Genomic DNA, 25,240 nt, shown 5'->3' on the forward strand with positions numbered 1-25,240 from the left:
AAAAAATGGTATGCCTTTCTTTGAAAAAAGTAATCTTCCACAAAATACCGACTTCTACTGCTGTGAATATATGTAAATAAGAACATTAGTCTCACTCCATAGTTTGTTATGGGAGGAAAGTATTGCCCCACAAACAATTATTTATTATTTTCATTTTTTTTTCTTATTATAGATACAATAAGAAAGTACAATTATTAATAAACAAAATTAAATAAAAAATAGTGTTATTATTGAATTTTTTAGTGTTAAAGTTAGTTACTGATGTTAATTTACGAAATTAACATCAGTACATGTGTGTATATTTTAATCTTAAAGTTTCTTGCTTTGTTTCAGCAGTTGTTGAGCAAAAACAAGAGTAAGGAATACAATAATAATAATAATAATAACAATAAGAAATTTCTTTAAGTTGTTAATTATTTTTAAAATTTATTTTTAATAAAAATTTGTTATTTCTTTGTTAAAATTTATTTATATCAAGTAGAAAATCCTCTTGTTATTTTTAATTACTGATAGCAGAATTATTCAAAATTAATTGGCAAAATTTAAGTTATATCGAAAAATATAACTGCGCAACATGAATCAAATCACAATTCCTTCGTGGTTACAATGTACAAATTGCTACTACTATCTGTACTACTGTACAGTAATTCATAAAATCTAACCATGTGTAAATTATGATTTGAAGCATTAATTAATTGTTAGTGACACAATTATAATCTTCTGAATTATATTGTTGAATAATTTGCATTATATTGCAATTAAACTTGAGAACTCCAGTTGCTACGAATCACCATACATGCCAAATAGCTCTACGATTCTAGCTTCCCAGCAGAACAATTTTAGATTGCTTCATCCGATCAATTTATGTCAGATATTTCACAAAGCATGATTCGATAAGAAATTTAAAAAGGAAATAACTTAAAGAATAAGAAACCGCTTTGAAATAGCTTCATTTTTTATTGGTTTGTTTGCTCTTTTTTAAAAACGTACAATATAATTACCCATCAGATGAAGTGTTCTAAATATGATAGTTATTAAGGACTAGCCGCCTATTATGTTCAGTTGATTCGCCAAACATATTGGTTATATTTAATTTCAATTACATTTTTTATGTATAACTTCCTGTTCATAATTCTCTCAACAAAATATGAAATTGCGTAGACACTAAAGAGATGATATTTTAATTGTTTTACACAGCTCTATTTACTGTGCACATCAACTTTTCATGCGGAATCGAATTCCATGTGTCTGGATAATCCATTTTAAATTATACGTTATCTTTTGTGAGAATGTAATTTCTCTTTTTAATTCCTCATGTTCATTGATCACATAATTAACATAATCTTTCATCCTTAACTTTAAAGAAAGGAAGAAAATTGCGCTGAAATAATGAAAAATAGCGTATATTTGATGAAAGAAAGAAAACAGCTTGCATTTCATTACAAAAACGAAATCGGTAGTTGAAATTGACGCAGAAAATGTTTTTAAATTGTCAAAATTCAAGAAAAAAATTACATGCATATTAAACTGATATCATGAAAAAAAATTTTAATGTCAAAATTGCTTGAAAATTTTATTTCTGCTATAATATTTTCAAGAATTATCATAGAAAAACTCCTAAATCTCTCTTAATTTTTAATTAATGAAAATTTCAAAATATTACTCGAAGCTGCGCATTTTCGAGTTATTTTCCTTTCAAATTCGGCAATTTTAAATCAAATGGTCTTTTACAGCCGATAGAGCGCTAACACACACACACGCACGCACGCACGCACGCACGCACACACACACACACACACTTTCTCTCTCTCTCTCTGTCTCTCTCTCTCTCACACACACACACACTTTCTCTCTCTCTCTCTGTCTCTCTCTCACACACACAATACGATCATTTAACAAATGGTCCTGAAATGATAAATTTCAAAGTTTCTGGATTTTGATACCTATAAGGATTATTATCGAAATTTTGAGATCAGTGAAGATCTTAAGGATTAACGCAAAACTTTCAGCAGGCCATATTTCTTTTTTTTTTAGACAGTATTTTTTTATTTGCAAATATGATGAATAATGTCAATGGCATGAACAATATCAAAATGATGCATAGCGCGTCAAATTTCCTTGCGATTGTAAATGTATCTCTGTATGTTTTGGCTTTTTATGCTCATTTAATATATCACGTTGCTACTTTCGTGCTCTCTGGTTTTGCGCATTTAAAACAGCCCTACGTATTAGAAGACCTACGTCAGGAAATTATTGCGTTGTAAGAAGTGCATATTATACTGCGCATCAAATTAGGCACTTGACATAAATTGTATTGAAAGTAGATGTAAAATCAGCTTTCACGCATCTGAAAGTATTTCTTTCAGTCTCGAGATCACGAAATCAGCCAATGGCTGCAAACTTAAGCTTTCGCAGCATATTTGATATCACCGCTTAGATAACAGTCTGGAAAGATAAGCGAACAAATGATACGCAGTCCACTCTGTGAAGTAAACAGTAAATGTCAAATATCTGACTTGTCCAAATAAATATATTTTAAAATGCTTTTGAAAATTAATATTTAAAAAATAATCAAATCGTTTCCTTTATTATTATTATTACTAATTGAATTATCAAAAGATCATATTCGAAAAAATAGATTTTTATTTTAAAAGTTTTTATGCAAGTTTGGGGTTAAAAAATCGTATGCATATATTAGTGATAAATATTGATGCAATATGATGTGGAAAAGTATAAAATGAACAGTACAGAAGAAAAATTATGTTTCGGTTCCTCTTTTTAAAAAAATATTGATAGTAGTTATATGGCTTCTTTATATCCTGTATTTATCATTTTTATCAACTCTAAAATTGAACTTAATTTTTACCTAATTGAAATTCTAATTAAAATTTAAAAAACAAAATTCAGTGATGTACATTTTCACCCTCTAAGATATGTATGAGTCAAATTTCATTACTGCAGTTGGCTTTTAGAATAACAACACACACATTCGTACATCTTTATTATTAGTAGAGATTAAACAGTCACAGAGAAAAACATTACAAATAGATTAAAAACATTTCATGGCACTCATAATGTATATTGCACTGACTTATTTGTAATGTTAGACTTCAATGCTTCTTTGAATCAATGAGCGTTCATTTAGGAACAAATATTGGTAAAATAATACTTGTACTAGGAAAAATGGATAAAACAAGACTTGAAACCAGCCTAAAAATACTTTTCTTTAATTTCTTAACGGATTAATTCCAAACGAATGCATTTTATAAATTTTAAAGATTAAAAATAAAATTTTAATTAGTTAAAAAAAGAATTTTTCTCTCTAGTTTCTAATTGGAATTATATACGGATTATTTATACCCCAGAAATGTTATTGCTGTTCTTTATATTATATCAATGAATTTAACTCATACCTTCTTATGAGATTTTATAAAATGCTCAAATGTGGTGTAAAGTTTTAAACATGATATTGAATGTTATGAATATAAAATTCGTTGTAACTAAGAAAGGAAATAAAAATATTAACTACGCATTGATCCAGAAAGTACAAATTTCTTTCTCTTTATTTAATATGTCATGGAGGTCTGTCTTGTTGGTCTGTACTTTCAGAAGCATGTAACTGCAATAACTCAAAGCTGCAATGACTTAGATACATCCAATTTCATTTAGGATCTTGTGACTACAAGCGTAATTTTGTGACATATTTTGGTTTCAATCGGTCGGGAAAAATGCTCTAAAACACATATTCGATTTTTCAATACTATTAACCACATGCGAGGGATTAACCGCAAAAATACTCGTCAAGGATCACACAGTGGCTTCAGTAAAAATGCTAAATTCATTCCAAAGGGTAATATTTTTGTACTTATTGTATGCCAGCGTCAAGCAAGGTGTTCTCTGTGATCACAACTTTATTAGAGAATATGCGAGAAAGTTTTGACGAGACCTCTCCCAACTTTTATTTGAAAATTTTCTTTCTTTTTTTACTACAAAATCTAGTAAGACAGCTGCTTAAAAACACAAGAATTTTTTTTTCTTTATCAATTAAACTCAATCAATAAGGTTGAAATGAGAAATTAGAATATGATGTAAGTGAAAATGTATATAAGTATTTTCCAAAATTGTTATAAGAAAATAATTTCGAATTTTATAAGCAGATTTAAAAAAGTTTTGATATAAGAATCGATATATATTTTTTTTTTTTACTGTTCTGTATTAAAAATTAATACTTCCGTTTTCAAAAACAGTTTGCAAGTCATAAATAACTGTTTCACCACAATTTTTATTTCATACTTCATTTATTACAATATTCTCTTTGAATCTTAGTTAATTAATTAAAATAAATAAATATATATTTAAATAACTTCGTTAATAGATTATTTTTCTAATAGAAATAATTTTGAAAATAAGTTATTTAAGGCAAGTTGCACTGTTTCTCTCTATTGTGTGGCAACATCATGAATAAAACTTTTCGTTTAATCGCATTTTCAAAATCAGTTGGAATCGGAATTATATTTCGACTAATGTTGTTTAGTGTAATTTTTAATTCTATATTTTCATTTTATTAATATTTAAAAATATCACTTTTTAAAGGTCGCAACTTTATTTGTAATGTAATGAAGGAAATCACAACGAATTGTTTAGAGAACGAAACATAATTCTTGTAAAGTAGAATCTAGTTTAATTTTTTCCCAACGTGACGATATTAGAACGATTATTCAAAACATGTTCAGGTAAGATGTTTAAGATTAATTTTACTTTAAATACTTTGTAGTTTAAATTCTATTTATTTCGGATGATTAATAAGTTTAAACTACTTGTATAAATTAGTTAACATACTTAATTTTAATAAAAATATATTGGATACAAAAAAAAAAATCGTCTGGTGAAATATAAGAGCAAGATATTTAATGCGCTTGATAAAACGATTCATAAAAATGGAATTAGCGTAGTAATTTGTTTTAGATTCTTCTATAATTTTTCAATACATAATTTTTTTACTTTTGAATTACCAACTTTATTTAATACGAAATGAAGTACAGAAGATTCAGAAGCAAAGGCGGAAGAAATTGGAAGATATGATTATAAACATTGATATGATTGTAACAACTGATTTGTCATATAAGAAAACCCTTTTTTAAAAAAAGATTAAAGATGAAAATATTTAAAATGCCCAAACGTTCATGTTGATTTTAAATTTGTCAACAGATGGCAGCAGCACACTAATTGTTATCCATTCTTTACATAATCAGAATTTTTTTCACTCAGAAATTGCTAATCTCTTTCTATCCTCCTTCCATCTTCGAAGCAATTAATTTCTTATCATGAACTTACAGAGATATAGTAGTGTGTCTGTAAATGGATTTTGCAATCTCACTTTTACCGCATCCTGTATGATATCTGCTGATGCAGGACAAATCATTCTGAAATTAACCACAATTCAGTTAAAATAATATCCTTCAAGTATTGAATAACAATAAAAAAAATAATTACTGAACAATAAGGATATTTTTTTAGAAAATTTTCTTTTTTCAAAAAATTAAATTTCTAAATTCATATGTAATTTTCAAATTTCAAACATTCTAAAATGACGAATTAATAATGAAATTTGTTTCTCTATTATGCTTCTGCAAACAAAATTTAATTAACCTTATCTACAGAATTTTACATTTACTCTGAAAATTATTTTAATTTTAAGAGTAAATGACAGTACAAGTCTTCTCAATTCTCTTTTTTAAAAAAATATTTAAGGTAGCAAATATTTTTAGGCTATAGAACACCTCATACTTATATTCAGATAATTATGTTTCTTTTTATACAGAAATAATAATAATTCTATTTCAGAAATGTCTACTGCGAAAATGAAATTTAAATTCGCAAAAATGCCTACTCCGAATATAATATTTATCTATAGGAATTAGGGATTGCAATACCGGACCAAAATTTCAATACCGGTATTCGGTATTTTATAGATCTTAATACCGGGATACCGGTTTTAATACCGGTATTAGAAATTTTAGAAAAAGTAAGAAAACAAGGTGTTTTTTTGTTTTATTAGCCAGTTTTATAAAAGAGTGTATTATCACAAAAAATAATATGGAACTTATAAATTATAACAGTATATAAAGAATCACAAAAAAAGTAAAGAAACAACTTATTTATTTAAATCACAAAAAAAATTGTAAATATCACTATTCAGTCTGTGGTACTAATACAAATTTTTGAAATATGATCTTAAAAAACATAATGCATCAGTTGTACTGTCATTAAAGCTGAAAAGTAATTTTGTGTAAAAATTACCAGCTGTCGTAAACGCTCTTTCGGCATCTACGTCTACGTTCTTCAGATAGTGATTTGTGCTGTTCTTTCATGATTGCAACATGAAATTTATTGTTGCATTAGCTGTTAATAAATTAAAATCTCTCCGACATAATGCCTCTATAGTCAGTTTTATTGGAAGTAGAACTGGTATAGTTCTGGATATTAAGACGAATTCACTGTCTGAAAAAATTAATTTGCAGGTTTAAGTCAATTATTGCTTTTTGGATTGGATTTCCCAGTTTCAAAAATCGTTCCATCCTTAGGAGTAAACTCTTCCAACGTATTTTAGAATCTAATATTAACATATATTCTATTTTATTTTCAGTTAGTATATATTTTAGTAATATATCCTTTTTATAGGGGAACGTTTCAATATTTTAACTATTTTTCGAACTTTATAAATTATAGGAAGCAATTCTTGATGGGTTAATATTTCATCCTCATTAGCAATATCTTCTTCCACAATTACATTGTCATTATCTTCATTGTCAATATCACTCTCACTCTTACTCTCTTCAATGTCGGAATCCGAAGTTTCTATATCCACAATATTTGGATTCTTCTATTCTTTATTTTTTTGGTATATTTGGTATTTACTCCTAATTGAAATCCATGAGCAAAGCACAATTGCTGATTTGCACCAATCAACTTTCCAAATTTTTTCATAACTGTTGCTCTATGAGTCGTTATAGATACAATATCTTCTTCCAGGGATAATCCATGTTTCGCTAATTTAGATTTAAGCAATTAATTAAGCCATTAATTAGCTAATTAATTTCGCCAGTTGGGGAGACATAAAAACAAAAACGTATACTATTTTGCTATGTTGGCGATCCCTGTGGAGACAATTTAAAATATTTCTAGTAAATACCGAAAAACCGGTATCTAAACTTGTGAATACCGGTATTACGAAATTGTAAAATGGCTCAAAATACCGGTATTAGGTATCCCGGTAAACCAGTATTGCAATCCCTAATAGGAATCAATTCGTGCTTTATCCTTTAGATCGGGATTTTATTTTGAAAGTTTCATATGTGTGGATTATTCTTTTTACTAACACATATATTCTGGTAACATTTTTTAATATATCTTATTATATTTTTAGAATATTTCATTAGTTATATTTTTTAATATTAAAATTATTTTAAAACTTGTTTTTACTGTTGAAACTCTAAATCTATTAAAAATAATGTACGTAATAATAATTTTTTTAATTAGAAAATATTGCTAATTACAAAAATTATACATGGTAATCAATCTTGGTGCAGATCTAATTATGGTGCAAAATTGATTAATTATAAAAATATATTAAAACTTTGATGCCTGTTCTTTTGCTTTTCTTACTCAGTTGGGCTAGTTCTTTTCCTTCCTCTCTTGTCTAAGTACCCATTTTTTGAAATTAAATTGTTCTAATTCCTTCTTGGGTTTAAAAAGTCCTTTGAAATAAGTCGAAAAGATTTCGCCGAATAAGTTCAGATATTTTATTTATGTCTATAGGATATTAATTTTTAAAAATTTTTTTATGTAAATTAAAAGCAATTACTGAAAGGGTAATTTTTTTCTCTTTCAATTCCTTTGGATATATTAGTTTGGATGAAATTAATATGACTAGATTTTTAAACTTCAAACCTGGACATTTTAGGAACCGGAGCCCCAAAAGAGAGAAAGAAGAAAATTGATAAAATAAAAATGAAAAAAGTAGCGAAAAAGCTTAAATTATTGAGGTAAGAAGAAGAGAAAGAAGAAAGAAATAAGAAGAAAAAACAAAAAAAACAAAGAAACGATAAAACAACGCTTAATTATAATTGTTTTCAAACTGAATCATCTCCTCCTTCTTACATTAGATTATAATAAGTTGATCACCTTCTAATGTAGTAAAAGTAAAGACGAAAAATTACCCAGATATTATTTTTTAAATTAAATTTCATTGATACTTAGTTTTCAATTTTTTAAATGTTAGATGTTTATTTATAATCAGAAGTTAGGATATTTTATTCCAACATGAACACATTTGAAATTTTTTAAAATGAAATTAAATTCTCAAAAGGACTGCCTCGGCAAACTTTTATCTTTTTACTTTCTAGTCATGATTTTGTTTTCTGTGTTTGTATGCCATTATGAATTAATCAATGAAATGGAAACTATTTCATTTTATCTCATAAGCCAAATTGCCTGAAACATATTCATGATTCAAAGTTTAAATATTATCTTTTTATCACTTTAATGTAATTAACCATAAAGTATATATATTGAGCTTCTTTTCTTTGGGGATAGGTTAAATTTATGTTTCATTAAATATATTTGATTATTTTTAGTGTACTTCATTTTAATATTTTTTATTGACATTTGATTCCGATTTCCACAATTGTCTAAAATTAGGCAAAGCATGGAGTTCTTCAAAAATATTAAAATTTATTTAGCTGCATGTAATTTTTAAAATTCAATTTAATAGAAGTTCTAATAAAATAAGATTTATTAGCAAAGTATAATTAATTTATCTATTTCGGAAACTCCACATTTTAGTCAGATTTATAGAATTATTTAATCGACATTTGTAAAATTAGGCATTTACTAAAAATTCTTTTATTCGCTGGTATGTACCTGTTTTATTTATGGTAGGCAATTAACAATAACTTTTAACATGAAACAGTTTCTTAAGAGTTAAGGAAGTCTAGAATACAGCTCAAGATAAATAAAAAAGAAAGAATCTTAAAAAAAAAATGAAAATTAAAATGATATAAATTATCCTATCGCAGTGAACATTGGCCCTCGATAAAGGAGATGATGAGTTTCGTAAAACTTGGTTGTAAGCTAAAATTGGAACTTAATCTATAAATTTCTGTGAAGGTTTACATAAAATACAGATAACACGGTTATTTATAGCAATCTTGATATAAATCTGCTTATGGCGTAAAAAAATATTTTTTGAGAGATTTTTGAAATATGTCCCGTGGAAAGTTATCTTGTTTTAAGAAATAACCCAATAAATATTTTGATTTTAAGATAAGAAAAGAAAATTTGTACCCGTACTTTAAAAAAAAGGAATGAATAAATATATAGAATCAAAAACCAAGTAAATGTAAATATACTTTATAGAATAAAAACATATTGACATATTCTTCACAAAATAAAAAAAATATCGTTTCTAGATATTTAAAAAACATTTTTCTACCGATATTTTTTTCTGCAGACTACGTTATACAGAGTTCTATGTTCTTTTTATTTAAGTAAGTTAACTGCATGTAATTTTTAAAATTCAATTTAATAGAAGTTCTAATAAAATAAGATTTATTAGCAAAGTATAATTAATTTATCTATTTCGGAAACTCCACATCCTAGCTACTTCAACAAATGTGGAATCTAAGTACAATAATTGTTATACGATGGATTATATAAAGCATTGCAGCTCCACATAGTTGTAAAGTGTAGAGTTAGGTCGTATTAGAAAAGTCATTAGAGATTGGAAATAAAAGTTCAGTTACAAAGTTACGGCTTTTATCAAGATTTTCTACAATGTTTTACGATAAAGCATAACACAAAGGAAATAATATCACCTTTCGCTTTCGATAGGAAAGTCTTGATAGTACAATAATTAGGAATATGTTTATTTTTTTGTGATGTGCATATGCTCGCGAAACCTGTTTGATGCATGGAAATAGAAAAACGATGTTATATAGAAAGTTTTAAGCACACAATGAATCTCACAGCATTAAATATCTTCTTATGGAGCTACTTCAATGAACACAAGTGTGAAACAATCCTATGTAACAAGTTTGCTACACCATCGATGCCACTGATGCTTGAGCCAGTGTATACAATACGTATTGCTAAACAAATATACTGTGTGAGTCTCTTCTGGGAGTTGAGATGTGCACTATGTTTGAATGGAGATGTATATTGAATATTGAACACTCGAAATCACAACTAATTGCCCATTTCGGACATAATGCCCATTTGTCAACATAACAATGTAGCAAATCGTGAATAAACAAGTGAGCGTTGAAAACACTCTACGCTTAACGTTGATTTTCCAAAAATGTCTTTTTTTAACTATGGGTTTCTAAACTTGTGCAGTTCAATATTAGGCTTTGAGATTTACTTTTAAGGAGAGTTGTGAAGAATCTCATCTCAAGTTGTCGAGTTGGCGCTCATTAATTATTTGCTCTGAAACTGGTTTCCATATTTATATAGTATAATTTCTGAATATTAATGCAGCATTGTAATTCCTATAAATCTTTTTCTTTTAATTTGGATATAGGCTCAAATAACCATTAATAACAAAGGCAATGTCGCCAAGCATTTCGGATTAGCCAATACAGTGATGGCTTTGGATTATATATACATCTTTCAATAGCTGAAACATGCCTAAATGAAGCTTAAAAAGATTAAAGCATTATACATTACAATTATTTTTATTATATTTTGAAAAAAATCACTATTAATTTTAATTTTATTTTTAAAATTACGAAGCATGAAAATCCAACTATATATAGCAATATAGATGAAAAGTGTTGGTTAATGTATATTGTGTGTTTATTGTTTTAGAAAGCGAAGGATTGTCTTATTTACAATTAAATTAACTTGATTATAAAGTATTGTCATTAATATTCCTATTTTAATGAATTTTTTAGAAAAGAATAGTCATGAATGCAATTATATCAGTCCTAGGAATAGTCATGAATGCAATTATATCAAATTTATATATTATGATAAATAAATTACAACATTGCCATTTCTAATGAATGCTTATTTATTTTAACAAAAAGCACAGAATAAAAACCGTCCAACTATTTTCCATATTGAATACATCAATTCATCAGGACTTCTGTGATTTTGAATCGATGAAATCATATTATCTTAAATTTAAAGCACACATGACATGTGACGATATCAATTTCAGACAAGCTCTTTCATTTCATGGAGCTCTTTTAACAGAATTTTCATTTTAAATAATCATTACGACATACGGAAGGTCAATATCATAGCAGTATTTTGAAGTATCTTAAAATATCTTATTAATTATGAAGCAATTCTCTTTCCATTTCATGACTTATAGGATTTGATTTTCGTATAAATATATTCTCTTTGAATTTTAAAAATGTGCCATTTTTTTTCTCCTTTATCGAAACATAAATATTTTTCTAAGTAATATCTTTAGACTAACATGATATTAAAAGCAATGTCACAAATATTGTCTCCAAAGATAGAAAGCTTTTGAATATGTCACAATATGCTGCTAATCCTAATCATAATAAGAAATGAATACACTAGAAATGCTTGGTAGAGTTTTCGAGCATTATGAAAATTGTCCATCTTAAAGAAGTTATAAATTTATTTCTTAAGAAATTGACTTAATTATTCGTTTGAAATTTAAACTCTCATACATTAAACTGAATTTTACATTTATATATAAATGATAATTACCTTTCGAACTCTATAGAGTTAAACTGAATATGTTATTCTTATTGAGATTTGTACATCTTTCCATTTTAATGAAATAAGATTTATACATTGTGTTATTTTGAAAAACGCAATAAGTGAATAAAAAATCAATATTTCTATAATTATCTTTTTTTCACTTTAAATGAGAAAAAGTAAGGTAAGGGAGAGGGAGGAGTGGAGAATCTACAAAAATCTTCAGTGGATTTTGTTTATCAATATATAAAATATAATTAATAATTTATTCTTTTATGAAAACATTTTACTAATATTTTGAACTGAATATAATTAGTTATTTCGAATTGAATATAATTAGAATGAATTCGTTTTTAAGGTTAACGTTTTAGAAAGCAAATGCTTTCAAAGAATTTGCAATTACCGGCACGATTTTTTTATCCGAATTTCCATAAGACATCAATTTAAACATTACATATTTCATAGCTTAGCATTTTCAAATAAGATGGTCTGCATGCGCATGCAATTAATAATTTTTTAATAAAAATTTTAATTTGTTAAATTACTTTGTATGTACATACTTATGAAAATATAACGAAACATAGGAGCGTACATACGCCAGTTCACCATGATAAGGAATCAATCATAAATAAACAATAATTTTCAGAAGTCGAATCTCGAACTTCAGACTTCCATACCATTCCGTACCATATTTTTTTCTTCGTGAGAAATTAATTAAATCATTTTACTTAATTTCCTACAGAAAAAGTACATCACGTATTTTTCTGAAACTTCAATGAAACTATAAATTTGGCAGTTCTTCTATAGAACTGAAATTTTATACAAAGTGTGTAGAATTTATTGAAAGTTTTTAAAGTTAGCAGATTTAATAAAAGGGATCAGGCGTTACAAATTAGTCACGACAGTTGAAAATTTCGATTATATGTCCCAGTTTAATAAAATGTCCTGAATTGCTGTCATTTTTATTAACCAGTAAATTGTTTATATTAAAACGCTAGATGGCTTACTTCTCGCTGCAAAAATTATTTGCAAACTCAGCGGCATCTGTCTCCTAGAAAAGATTACTTAACAATTGTAACGAATTTCGTTTGAATCGTCTGAAATTCTTAATTGCCAGTAAATGCTATCAAAACCATTATGTTGATCATTACTCTAGCAACTTATCCATCAAGAATTTTAAGCTTGGTCAACACCATGAGGATCCATGCATCTGAAAGGGTTAAGACTGAAAGCCACCACGGAGAGAATTATTATTTATTCAACGGAAAGCTTACAATTATCGCTGGAATACCGTAGGTAATTACAATAAAAATAAAATAACTAAATTACTTAATAAAAATGTTTACTGTAGAGTCAAATAATATAAAAGTCTTGCAAAAAAAAGCTGAAAGCACGTATACGCAGAGGAATAAAATCACAACGGACGGAAAAAATAGTGCATTGCACATTAATATCAAACGGCAAAATATTATTATTTAAAATACAATCAATTTTATAAGATAAAGGAATAATTAGACAAATTTCCTAATATAAATAATATTTCCTAATATAATCCCAAATATCCTAAAATAAACCGCCACCACCAATCGAAGAATAAAATTACATAAATATTCAAACAAGAATTTAAAGCCCGGCATACAAGTAAGACATACAAGTAATTTATACAAAGAAAAGGGACAATTAAAGATTTCAACCATGGCAAATGTAACAAAATATACACCCACATTCACTTAGGTAAGTAAAATAAACATTGTGAAGAACAATGTAAAAATATTAACAAATAAAGTTCTTCACATAAAAAAGCCATCAGGGGTTGAGACCAAAAGAAATAAATAAGCAAAAAACAATACAAGATAGCAAACAATCCTGAGACCCACCACTCCACTTTCCAGCTTCTTACGAATTTCGTCACAACTACCATTCAAAATTTCACACATTTCCCCCATTTTCTTCAACGATACTTCGGGATTAGTAATCTTTAAAAAAGGATTGATTTCGGAAAAATACATTTCATGCTTTTAAAAATTGCCAGAATATCGATAAAATACATTGTGCAAGCTTTTTTTTCTTCTCAAATCGACTGGAAAATATGTGTAATATGTCCAAAAAGTTGGAAAAATTATATAGATTTAAGCATTAAAAATATAGATAAAAATATAGAATTATATAGATGATCAAATATGGTATCACCAGTTTATCACATATGATTTTTTTGCATTAGATGATTTAACTGTTTGTGAGAAAATGATATAATCACCATCTGCTTTTTTTTCACCTTTAAGATAACAAAACAATAAAAGAAACAACGTAATTAAAAAAAATATCATTGATATTGTATATACAATTGCTTGTACTTAGTGGTGTATTTAGGTAATTTGCGGTCCTGGACAATTCGCATAATGAGATCCTTTTAATAAACCAGTAGATTTAGTTTCACATTTTAATACATTTTTAATGTAAATTAACATTTTTAATGATTCTTGTTTTAATTTCAGTAACTTTATAAAAATATATATGCTTCTGTTTATTTATTATGATTCATAACTGATCAGCATTCTTATTTGTACAGAATGATATTTATTCGGACTTAATGGTATATACATAACAAATATTCACATTAATTTTGTAATCACAATGTTTTGTAACATAGTATTTGTATTTTTTGGAAATTTATTTATTTGACTAATAACATTTTTTTTTAATCTACCTGCTTGCAATCTCCTTTCAATCCACCGGACCTAGGCAGTTGCCTAGTTTAAAATCCTCGACTACTTGTACTTGTTCCTTCATTTCAAACCCTCACACTTGCACCTGTCAATCAAAATGTAGTTCAACGTTCCAAACACGAAAAGGCGTACGCATAAATTTTCTGATGATACAGCTATGCAGAAAATTCCTAATTAATAGCGTCAAGTTCGGAAATGTTATGTCTGCTGCGAGCTTGTGGGAAATGTTTTGAAAACTCTCAGTGGGGTCGCGTTACTCTACGAAGTATGACCTCAATGATTACCATTAAGAAGAAAAAAAAATTGCTAACTGAGCGAAAAATATGAATTCCATTTCTTTATACGACTTATAAATGAAGAATACATGAATATGAAAGCCTTGAATAAATACAAAATATTTTTCTGGAGGAATTGATCATTTCTGTTTCAATGGTAATTATAATCTTTAGCATTTTATAAGTGAATTTATGAAAATTAGAATTCGCGGAAATAACGTAGACTGTTAATTACTCAATTATAGTTTTTTTTTTGTAAAAAAATGTACAATTTCTATAGAGTGAGAAAATTTAATCATTTATTTGGTTTTGATAAACGTTACTGAAAATTTATTACATATTTCGGATGATCTACTTTTGATGAAATAGAAAAATGGAGATGCATTTTTCAAACAAATTTTCAAAATATTTTCCTTTCTTCTTTATATAAATCGCGAGCTTCCTTTGTGAAGAATTCTGGATTTATTATACTTAGTTAAGAAAAAACACAACATAAATATATTCTTTCTTGATTAAATATTAATAATTTCTTATTCATATTCTTTGGTCTACATAGAATAATTTAAATTATTACAATGGAAAGATTTTCTTGTTATATGTAATGAGAAGAAATGTTTTCTGTTACTGGTTGAGTAATAGAAGTAGAAATTCAACACTGCAAAATTTCCTGGCTTCTTTTTTCTTTTTTAAATTGAACATTTTCTTGTTAATTCATACAACAAACATTTAGTAGATTAAATTTTCATTGCATGAAAACAAGCGAATAGTGGAGTAACGTATACTTGAAAATGTTTAGAAGCATTTTAAATTGTCCATCTACTATTCTTTTATTTCACTGAAGAAAAAAAAAAAAAAAACTTGCAGTTATTAATTCTGGTAAAATGTAACGTATTATTTTTTTACTTTTGTTGTTAATTTTCTTTTCATTCGCTTCTAAACTTTCAATTTCATTCACAGACGCAACATTTTTACCATCTATTCATTTCTGAAATTTATAGTGGTTCAAAAACATAAAGGTAGATAATGCAGAATTTAAATCATTTTTCTCGTAGTTTTATCTCCTACAAGATTTGTCCACAATATTTCTTATCGGACAAGTTTCATCCAGTTTCTTTCTTCCTTTTTTTAAAACTTAGTTATACAATAGAAAACATTAACAGCAACGTTCTAGCTCGTAAATAAAAAGTAGTAAACATGGGCGACAAGTCCTAGAGTTTGTTCACAGGGAGTTGGTGTGCAGTCGAATCCTGGGTAGGGACTGAGTGTGGCTCATGGTTGCGGTAAATATTGACACAGGTTTGCTGTATTACTGAGGACAAAACTTAAGGGGCGGAACTTGTGGAAGAAGTGGCGATAAAATGCCCACCCCTCTTATTGACCGAAAGGAGAGTAAACGTTAAGGAAAGATTTAACAATTCTTGATAACGCTCGTCTGATAAGAGAATTCGTTCTGGATAAAGATAGTTAACATTGTTTAAGATGTCGCCACATTCGGAGGAAAGAAATCAGGGTGGGGAAATTTTTTTTAAAAAAAGCTGATAGTTTTTCAGTCTTTTTTCTCATTATTTTGATGACAGAGAATCCTTTCATGAAACTGGTTGTCTAGATTCGTTCGACAATTTATTTTCCTGATATCTTCATGTTTATACTATCGTGACGTGTTGACAGGTAATAATAGAGGTTTCTTATGGGTAAAATGATAAGAAATAAAGCTCTTCTTTAAGTGGAAGTTAATTTTCTTTATTTTTCCTCCTACTTTGACGATATTTAATTATATGTTGAGTTTTCTTAAGCATGCTTAATTATTTGTTATTTTCCTCTTAACTATTCTAATTCCCATCGTTCTAGTTTGTGTTCTAAGCTTTAACAAGCTAAGTAGTTAATATAAAGAATAATTTTAGATGAATTTTATGCTCATGAATTGAGATAAAAACTTGCATATCTTAAATGATTCGCGAATATTATTTAAGGAAAACATAAAAGGCTGTATTTTTAAGTTTTGCATTTAAAATTTGATAAAATAGAGAATTTCAATAATTTGCGTAAAATTTAGTGCAGTATTACTCTGATTTATATATTTATAAAAAATTACCTGAATACATGAGATTTTCCCTTTTAAACAATAATTTCAATAGAAGTAGATGAATTTGATTTCTATTCACGGAATTATTTTTCAGACGATTTAAAATGTTTATAAATTTCACGTAATCTTCAATATTCGATTCAAGTATACGCATTCAAATATAATTCAATAAAAAGGATTATTAATAAGAAGAAAAACATACCTATAAGCAAAGAAATTTCTAATTTTTAATATAATTTATTCAGTGTCGTAATAATGTTTTTGTAATTAAAGTTGTATTTTAAAATTCTACATTTACTATAATTACAGAAAAAAAAGCATTTTAAAATGCTACAATTATTGTAATTACTTTTTTTTATTTTTAAAAATTCATTCTATTGACACTCCAATCATACATAAAGAAAGCTGCATATTTTTTTCTGTCAACATATGTATAACTGGTCGACTTCTGCGACTTGATGGTTTGAGAGGATTAATTGTTACTGGAATTTTCGATTAGTTATTTTATAAAGCATTTAGTGTCGTTGCATCATTTTAGTGATTTCTCCAGTAAAATGTTTGTAAGTTTCAGATGTTCGTATAATTCCTACTGGTTTAAAAACCGTACACCGTATATTTTTTATTGTATAATTTTTTTTTCTCTAATTTTCCGTCATCTTCCCTAAGATTTGAATTTTAAGTGGGACTGATGAAGTTAAAAGTCATATAACTTTTTTTTACTAAAAGCAAATATGCTTTTTGAAATTTTGAGTACAGAAAATGGAAAATTTTAGCTTTGAAATTTTATGTACTGCAGAATATATATATATATTTTTATAGTTTATGTAATATCTCAAAGAATTATTCAACAAAAATTTCTCTGATACAATCTGAAATTCACTTTTCAGATTTATTTTCAAAAGCACTCAAATGACGTAAATAATAACATTTAGTTTGATTTAATACTTCTGAAAAAATTATGAATTCTAGGTTTTAAGCAGTCTTTTGGTCTCATATTAAGTGAATTATTCTAGACATACAAACTTTTAAATTAAAAAAAAAAACTTTTTATCTTATGTTACGAAACCTGAATGAGTTAGGAAATTTTTAATATCATTATTTTAGGACAATCAAAAATTTCATAATTTTAGACCAATTAGTCTTGAGAAAACTCTGGACGCTGATTGGTTGGATTTTTTTTTTGAGACGATCAATGGAATGGTATAAAATTGCTCTCCATTATAAGATAGCAGCATTCAAGTTTTCATAACTCACTCAGTTTTAAAAAAATAATAAAGTGGATCTTTCTTTTATATTTAAAATATTAGTGATTTAGGAATATTTTATTAAATCTAATTCATAGGACCGAGGATTTGTACAAAAGTTTAAACCTCTTAATTCAATCGAATATTTATTCACACAAAGTACATAAGATAGTATTCTATACTTAATTTAGACAATTTTTTCTTATTGGATGTATATCCCTGTTACTAATGGTTAAGAGCAATTGGGTCGTGGTTGCAATGGACCCAACAGCTTAAGACAGCAATAAACCATGTGTGTCTTAAATAATGCAAAATAATTAAATAAATAATATAGATATCTTAAAAGGGTGCAGAAAACTTTTAGCTGCGCTTATTTTTTTATGAAAAATAATATGTTCATATTTATTTCATTTCATATAGATTTGTGCTGAAAATTAAAGTTTTCTAGGTTTAGTTTATAGTGAGAGTGAACTTAATCTTTTAATTTAAGATTTTGTCTACATTATGGCAACATATTTGATTAAAGCTCATTTCTCTTATGCTCGTGTAACGTGCTCGTACAGCTTAATAACTTTTTAAAAAATGTGAAATGTATTGATAGAAAATATGTTTAAAATATTTTTTGAAAATTCATTAAAAATAGAAAAAAAAATGGCAAAAAATTAATATTGAAAAGTTTCTTTTTTAAATTTGAAAATGAAGTAAAGATGAAATTTGTGTTGTAATATTTTTGGAAGTTTTCGGAAAACGCCAAAATTTTGGTTAATTTTTAATTAAATAAAATTTTAAATAAATGGCTCCTAGATACTCATTTCCACTCTCCAAAGGAAATATGACAGGTAAATCCAAATTTGGTAGCTGTATGTCAAAGTGTCTGATCTGTAGAACGCCAACAAACACATGCATTCATTTTTATTAGAAGAAATATATTTAATTTTAAAAATAGTAATCGTATTGCTGGTTAGAAGATTATTGCTGGTTTTCTACATTAGTTCATGCAGTTTGAAAAAAATTTTCCTACTTTATTGAATAAAAAAATGAACTGTGCCTCCATTTTTGTTTGCAGCAATTTTAGTATGCATTTTGTAAATGAACGGTAGTAATTTGAAACCACGATCATGCTGTTTGATTTGAGACTTTTTTACAAAATGTGACCATTTCATATGTACGTATAATATTTTTAATTTGTATTTATAAAAGATGCATATATTTTGAAAAAATCAGAAATGGATATATTTGGAAAACAAATTCTTATTCATATATGTAATAGTATCTCATAATCTAATTTATATCTTAATTAATTTCCTATTTTAACCTTGAATTAGCCCATGTTAATTTATTCTAAAATTTTCTCGTACTTCCTGTTCCAAATATCACTTTTTTATTTAATTATTTCTAATATGCGCTCTAAAAAAACTTCCTACACTCAAACAAATGGATCCCTAACTCTAGGGCATTTTTTAAAGATACTTAAGATTCACTTTCATATCAAAGAAATCCCTACCAGAATCTGGTAGTAAAAGCCCAAACGGAAAAATTTTAAAATACGAATTTATTGTATCGCTCTGAAAACAGACGCGTTTCATTTGTTTTCCTCTTGTACGAATACTTTACCATGGAAAAAATTGAAGTTGATTCCAAGTGTACCTTCATTTCGTCCACACACACACACACACACACACACACACACACACACACACACACACACACACACACACACACACACACGTAATGATATTTTAAACTCTAATTTTCAATTTAATTAATTTCCAAGGTTTTATCTTAATTTAGCCCACAATAACTTCATTCTAAAATATTCTCTTATTTCCTGATCGTATTTCACTTTTTCACTTTTTCTATTTAATTAATTCAAGAGAAGCTTTGTAAACTGCTTAGGTCGGCAATTCACGCGCTCAGCGTGACGGGATAGAAGAATGTCCAGTAAGACATTCTTTTTAAAAGATCCCTGTGTTTCCTTTACTTGTGATTGACATGCGTCAGAAGTCCCTATCAGAATCTTAATAATATATTAGCACTGTGAAAAAATATTTTCGATATCAATATCTCATGTTATATAAGACTAGGGATAATTTACTTATCGCTCTCTTCCCCTCTTCTTGCCTAATCTGTTGCTGTGAGCGGACGTGCCTTGTCCGCGCCTTCTTGGTAAATAAATTATGCCCTCCCTGGATGGATTAGAGAGAACTTAAAAATGCAAAGTGCCTTCACTGCTTGTCGCACCTGCCATCTGTTTCACAAAATATGTGCTTACATTATATATATATATATATATATATATATATATATATATATCCAATTTAAACAATTAATATCCTAGTTTTTAGATTAATTTAGGCCATATTAAATTCATTCTAAAAATATTCTCTTATTCCCTAATCCCATTCTACTCTTTCTATTTAATTAATTCACCTGAAGTTTTGTAAAAATGTTGAGGTCGGCGGTTCACACGCTCCGAGTAAAGGGATAAAAAATTGTGAACCAAGCGAATTCTTTTTAAAAGATCCCTATGATTTCCTTGCCTAATTCGATATGTGTAAAGAAATCCCTATCAAAATCTCATAGTATATAAGCACTGGGAGAAAAACATTGTCTCTCTCTTGCCCTTTTTTGCTGTCTTGTGCACTTGTGCCGCGTTGTGAACGGACATGTTTTATCCGTGCTGCTTGTACATAAACCATGCCTTCCGGGAGGGAAATAAAGCGAGTTTAAAATTCGAAAATGTATCTCCGTCTTCGGCCACGATTTTTCTTCAAAAATTATGGTTATATATATATATATATTCATCCAGTTCTAACGCAAATGCTGAATGGATGCCGGATCAATAACTTCCGGTCTTGCGACCGTCTGACGACTTTAGTGATGAATTTGACGACTAAAATGAAGAAGAATTTTGGTGATACCTCCATTAGGAGAAAAGATACGATATCTTTCCAGAATCTTATTTGCTCCATCAAGGAATTATAAAAAGCTACAAGACTGAGCTGTAGTAGTCGAGAGAGAGAGAGAGAGAGAATAGTTGCATTCTCTTAGGATGTTTTTGTGACGTTGTTGATTTTCCGTAATAATATATATTTCAAATCACAACTAAATGCTGACAGGCAAGAATTAGAGGTGATTTTTTTTCTGGCACTAGAATTTAAGACATGTTTTTTTTATTATAATCTGTTTATTTACATTGGAAAAATACTATCAAACATATTTATTAAAAAATTCTAGTAAATTCATGCATAATTAATTCAAGCTTTGCTTTTTTAAATTGACAGTCTAAAAATAATTATTGATACACTAATTACGAATAAAATATTCTCAATACATGATTATGTGACCAAGAGTTTTTTAGAAGAATGAATTCTGAGTTTTTTTTAAATTCATGATAATCAGCAATATAATAATAATAATGATAACATGTAGTACCAAGATATTTTGAGAGCAGTGACACACTTATAATTACAATTTCATACTTATGACATACTATTTCAATAGCTATTACAAGTTTTCTTTTATCAAGTTTAAAAATAAGTCAATTCGATGCAGTATGAAATTACTTATCAAGAAAATAATCAAAGCGAAATAAAAGAAAAATGACTGTAAATTAATAAACAAATGATTTTTTAAGAATTAATTACAATAACAGAAATGACTGATAATTGAAGAATTAGATTAAAACAGCCAAGAATTAGATTCTCTAAGCCGTTATCTTCAAACTAGAGACAAATAGCTACTTAATAAAACATGATTTATGCTTGTTAAATTAACATTTATTTTTATCTTATAATGCATTTTTAAATCATTCTACTAGATTCTTGGCGGATAGAACAATTTGTCAACTTCAAGTGCTATTAGTTCCAGACAATTTATAAAAGTGAAAAATAACGAAAAGCTTAGTATTAAACTAAGAATTAGGTTGTTAATCAAACAGGTGATTCATTTTGAAAAAATAAAATGATAAAACAAGAAAGAGTACCTTATCGCATCAAGTGGGAGAATAAATTTGATTGCCTTTAGAGTTACAACAGAAATTGATATACCATTTTCTACTTATTTTCATTCATTTATTCTGAGAAAAATCTCTTCAGTTTTGCAAGCTTTAGAGAATAAGTAAGCTAACAGAGTTAGTTTCATAGGAAAAGTAACATTAAAAGTTGAGATAATTTGTAGATTTCACTTTTTTATTAATGCACTATTTTTTACTGCCTTCAACCTTTTTTATTTAACTAAGTATTCATATATCAAAGAATTTGGTTTTACGGTACTTTGCATAATTTGTAGAGGCGGAAAAAGAAAACATCTCGTTCAAATGAACCTTCTTGGATTGATACGAAACCGCAGCCAATGGAGAGACGGGAAAGCAGAGTGGGTGAAAGAGAAAGGGGAAACAAAAAGGAGAAAAACATTTATGCCTTCAACTTCTCCATAACTCATTGACATTCGTCCGATCGCTTAGATGTTTTGGCGGCTAAACCGCGCCATGTGCTTTATTTGAAAGGGTGATAGGAGAATTTCGAAAACATTTTAACTTATACTCTTCAATTCATTTTCGCGATGATTGTTTGCCATTAATCATGTAGTTATCGGATCTGTAAAAGGATTTTAAGGATTGAAATCTGAAGTTGTAGCATAGAAAAAAAGGGACGTAATTCTGTTTATCATGGATGTATCTACGTGTACCTTCTCCTCTAGAAACTGTGAGCGAATATACCCTGTGTCTTCTACTTTGAACTTGCCAGAAAACAGCCTTGACCAACATCGTGAAGTATCGATATTAGAATTTTGGAACTATGAACTCCCGACAACTGATTGCTTGTATGCCGAATACTTAAAGAAACCTTTTAGTTCACGTCAAAAATTTATCTTTAATTCTACTTCTCTAAATGGTAAGGTATTATTTCAGAAATTAATTCAATATTTCTTATATTTTTGTGTGATATACGAATTAGGATTATTAATTTGATCTACCTACAGGAAAGTCACGTGGTATTGTTAAGCAAATCCGTGTTTCTTTTCCAAGTGATTTTTTGAAATAATTTTAAAGAAAGAAGAATTTGATAATAATTTACTTTTAAAGACTTTTAAAAGTTATTCAGTTAATTCATTAATTCAAGAATAGCTTTAAAAAAATCTGTGAAGCGAAAAGAGAAAAAATATTTCAGACTGCCTGTGAGACTTCTTATTCTCTAAATGGTAAACAGATAATGAATATCGTTGCAGCTGGCAAAATTTAAACATGAATTATCTAAACAGAGAAAGATGTTACGACAACGTATGATATCTGACAAGGAAAGAAAGTGTTCAATATTGTAAATAGTATGAGATCGTTTGTAGAAAAATCTGAGTATAGTTTCTAAGAACATGTGTATTGTTTCTTAATTTCTTGTCCATGTGAATGTCCAGTTTATCATATCATTTTTATCTTGTTTATTCATTAATTTTCATACTTTTAAACTATTTTTGGAATTAGGTTTAGGTTACTCCTGTATAACATGTGTTTAATGTAAAAAATCCAAATTTTAAAATTGATGCCTGACTTAATTAAAGAATCTTAATTACTCTCTAATCATGGAGTAAATAAAGAATTGGCTCTCTGCCAATCTCATTCTGGTATTTTCTTTTCGTTCTTTTAAATTCTCTATGTTTTCTATATTGATATATATTATATTCTATAAATTCTCTGTTCGTTTAAATCGTTTTGTTTCATTATTAGAATGAATGAATTATTTGTATTTCCTTTTAGTTTTTTTTTATAAGTAATTTGGATAAAAGTCATCACTTTTCAAGAATGAAGATAAACCTATTTTGAAGAATATTCATTCATTAGGAACAGAGAAGATAAAAAGATCTAGCGTACGTTGGGCTACTAATTGCTGAAAGTTAATTTTCTGCCATTATATTTGATTATCAGTTCATAGGAATTAAAATGACTTTCTCTTTATAATGTATTTTCTGCCACTGCTTATTTATGAATGGCCCCTGACCATATCAGTTACAGAACTTGCTATGTATGCAATGCATTTTCCAGGTTTCTCGGTAGTATTCACATTATTTCAGTATTAAATTAAGGATCATGATAAACTCAGTGGTTTTGATATGAGAATGGAAAGAAAAAATTGGCTAAGAAATATTATTAGACTTGTCAAATAAAGAAGTTTGTAAAAAATGCAAATTTTATGACTTAAAAAATATTTTAATATTTTATTAAGCGTATTAGATAAGGCTCCTCTCTGTTTCATTAAATTCACTTAATTATTGTAATATTTATTAACATTAAATATCTGCTTTAATAATATTGGATACAAACTTAAATGCTAAGCAATTATACATAAATAGATAAATCGAAAATTAAAGTTCGATTATCGATTTCGAAATGTTTAAAAACATTTATAAAGTTATTAAAAATTAATCTCAAATAAATCGTTAAAATGTGAGTTAAGAATGTGCTGAAATGTGAAAGTAAGTTCATCAGTTTATGAAAGAAAGGTCCTTAACATATGTAACGCTTACGGCCGCTGCATTTTAAATTCGTCACTGGATATACTCCATACAGTTTATAGTTACTCTAAAAGTTTTTTTTTTGCAAATCAGAAAAGAAAGTATTATTAAAAATGAAGAGGGAATTTACTTGTTTTATTTTAATGATTGTCGGCAAAAAATAATTTTATTCTAAAGCGATTTTTTTTCTATAATTAGAATTTTTTTGTGTTTTTGCGTCAATTATTTATTCATAATTGCAAGAAAACAGGTCGTTAGGTATAAAAAAATATCGAGAGGGTCTATAGTTAAATTGTAATAATCTTTTTTTTTTTAATTTGGATTGCTTTCGTTAAAAAGTAATCTAATTTTATGTTTTGCTCATATTTAAAGAGGAGGAATAGAGCTATTAACTAACAGAATGAAAAGTTATATTTTATGTTTCTTGTTGATGTAAGTTTATCTAACGACCGAAAATGAATTACGCAAGTTGTATTTCATCTTGTTACGAAATGTCTATGGCTGATAACTGAGTAGTCAGTCCATAAAAAATCTATTGTGTTTAAAATTGTCTGCTTAAAATTATTTTCATTTTTTTGTGCAGCGTTGATTTTTAGTTTATTTTCAATGCGCAGAATTTTGGCATTCTATTAATAATATATTAAAAGCATTCATTTTTTGTCTTATTAA

At 27.5% G+C, this 25,240-nt stretch overlaps 1 protein-coding gene across 2 annotated transcripts in view; it reads left to right on the forward strand.

Annotated features, from left to right (window-relative positions):
• Nucleotides 1-25,240, forward strand: part of LOC129962617 (hepatocyte nuclear factor 4-gamma-like) — a 99,244-nt gene that overhangs the window by 36,710 nt on the left and 37,294 nt on the right. Inside the window, exon 1 of one of the 2 annotated variants that reach the window (XM_056076444.1) lies at nt 22,521-22,959. The exons of the other annotated variant lie outside the window; for it this stretch is intronic. Within the exon in view, the coding sequence (XP_055932419.1) occupies nt 22,734-22,959 (226 nt within the window). The 5' untranslated portion in view covers nt 22,521-22,733. Of the gene's footprint in view, nt 1-22,520; nt 22,960-25,240 lie in introns of those variants that run through there. 2 annotated transcript variants of the gene reach the window in all.

Source organism: Argiope bruennichi, chromosome 3 (assembly GCF_947563725.1).
Source record: "Argiope bruennichi chromosome 3, qqArgBrue1.1, whole genome shotgun sequence".
Lineage (NCBI taxonomy): Eukaryota > Metazoa > Arthropoda > Arachnida > Araneae > Araneidae > Argiope > Argiope bruennichi.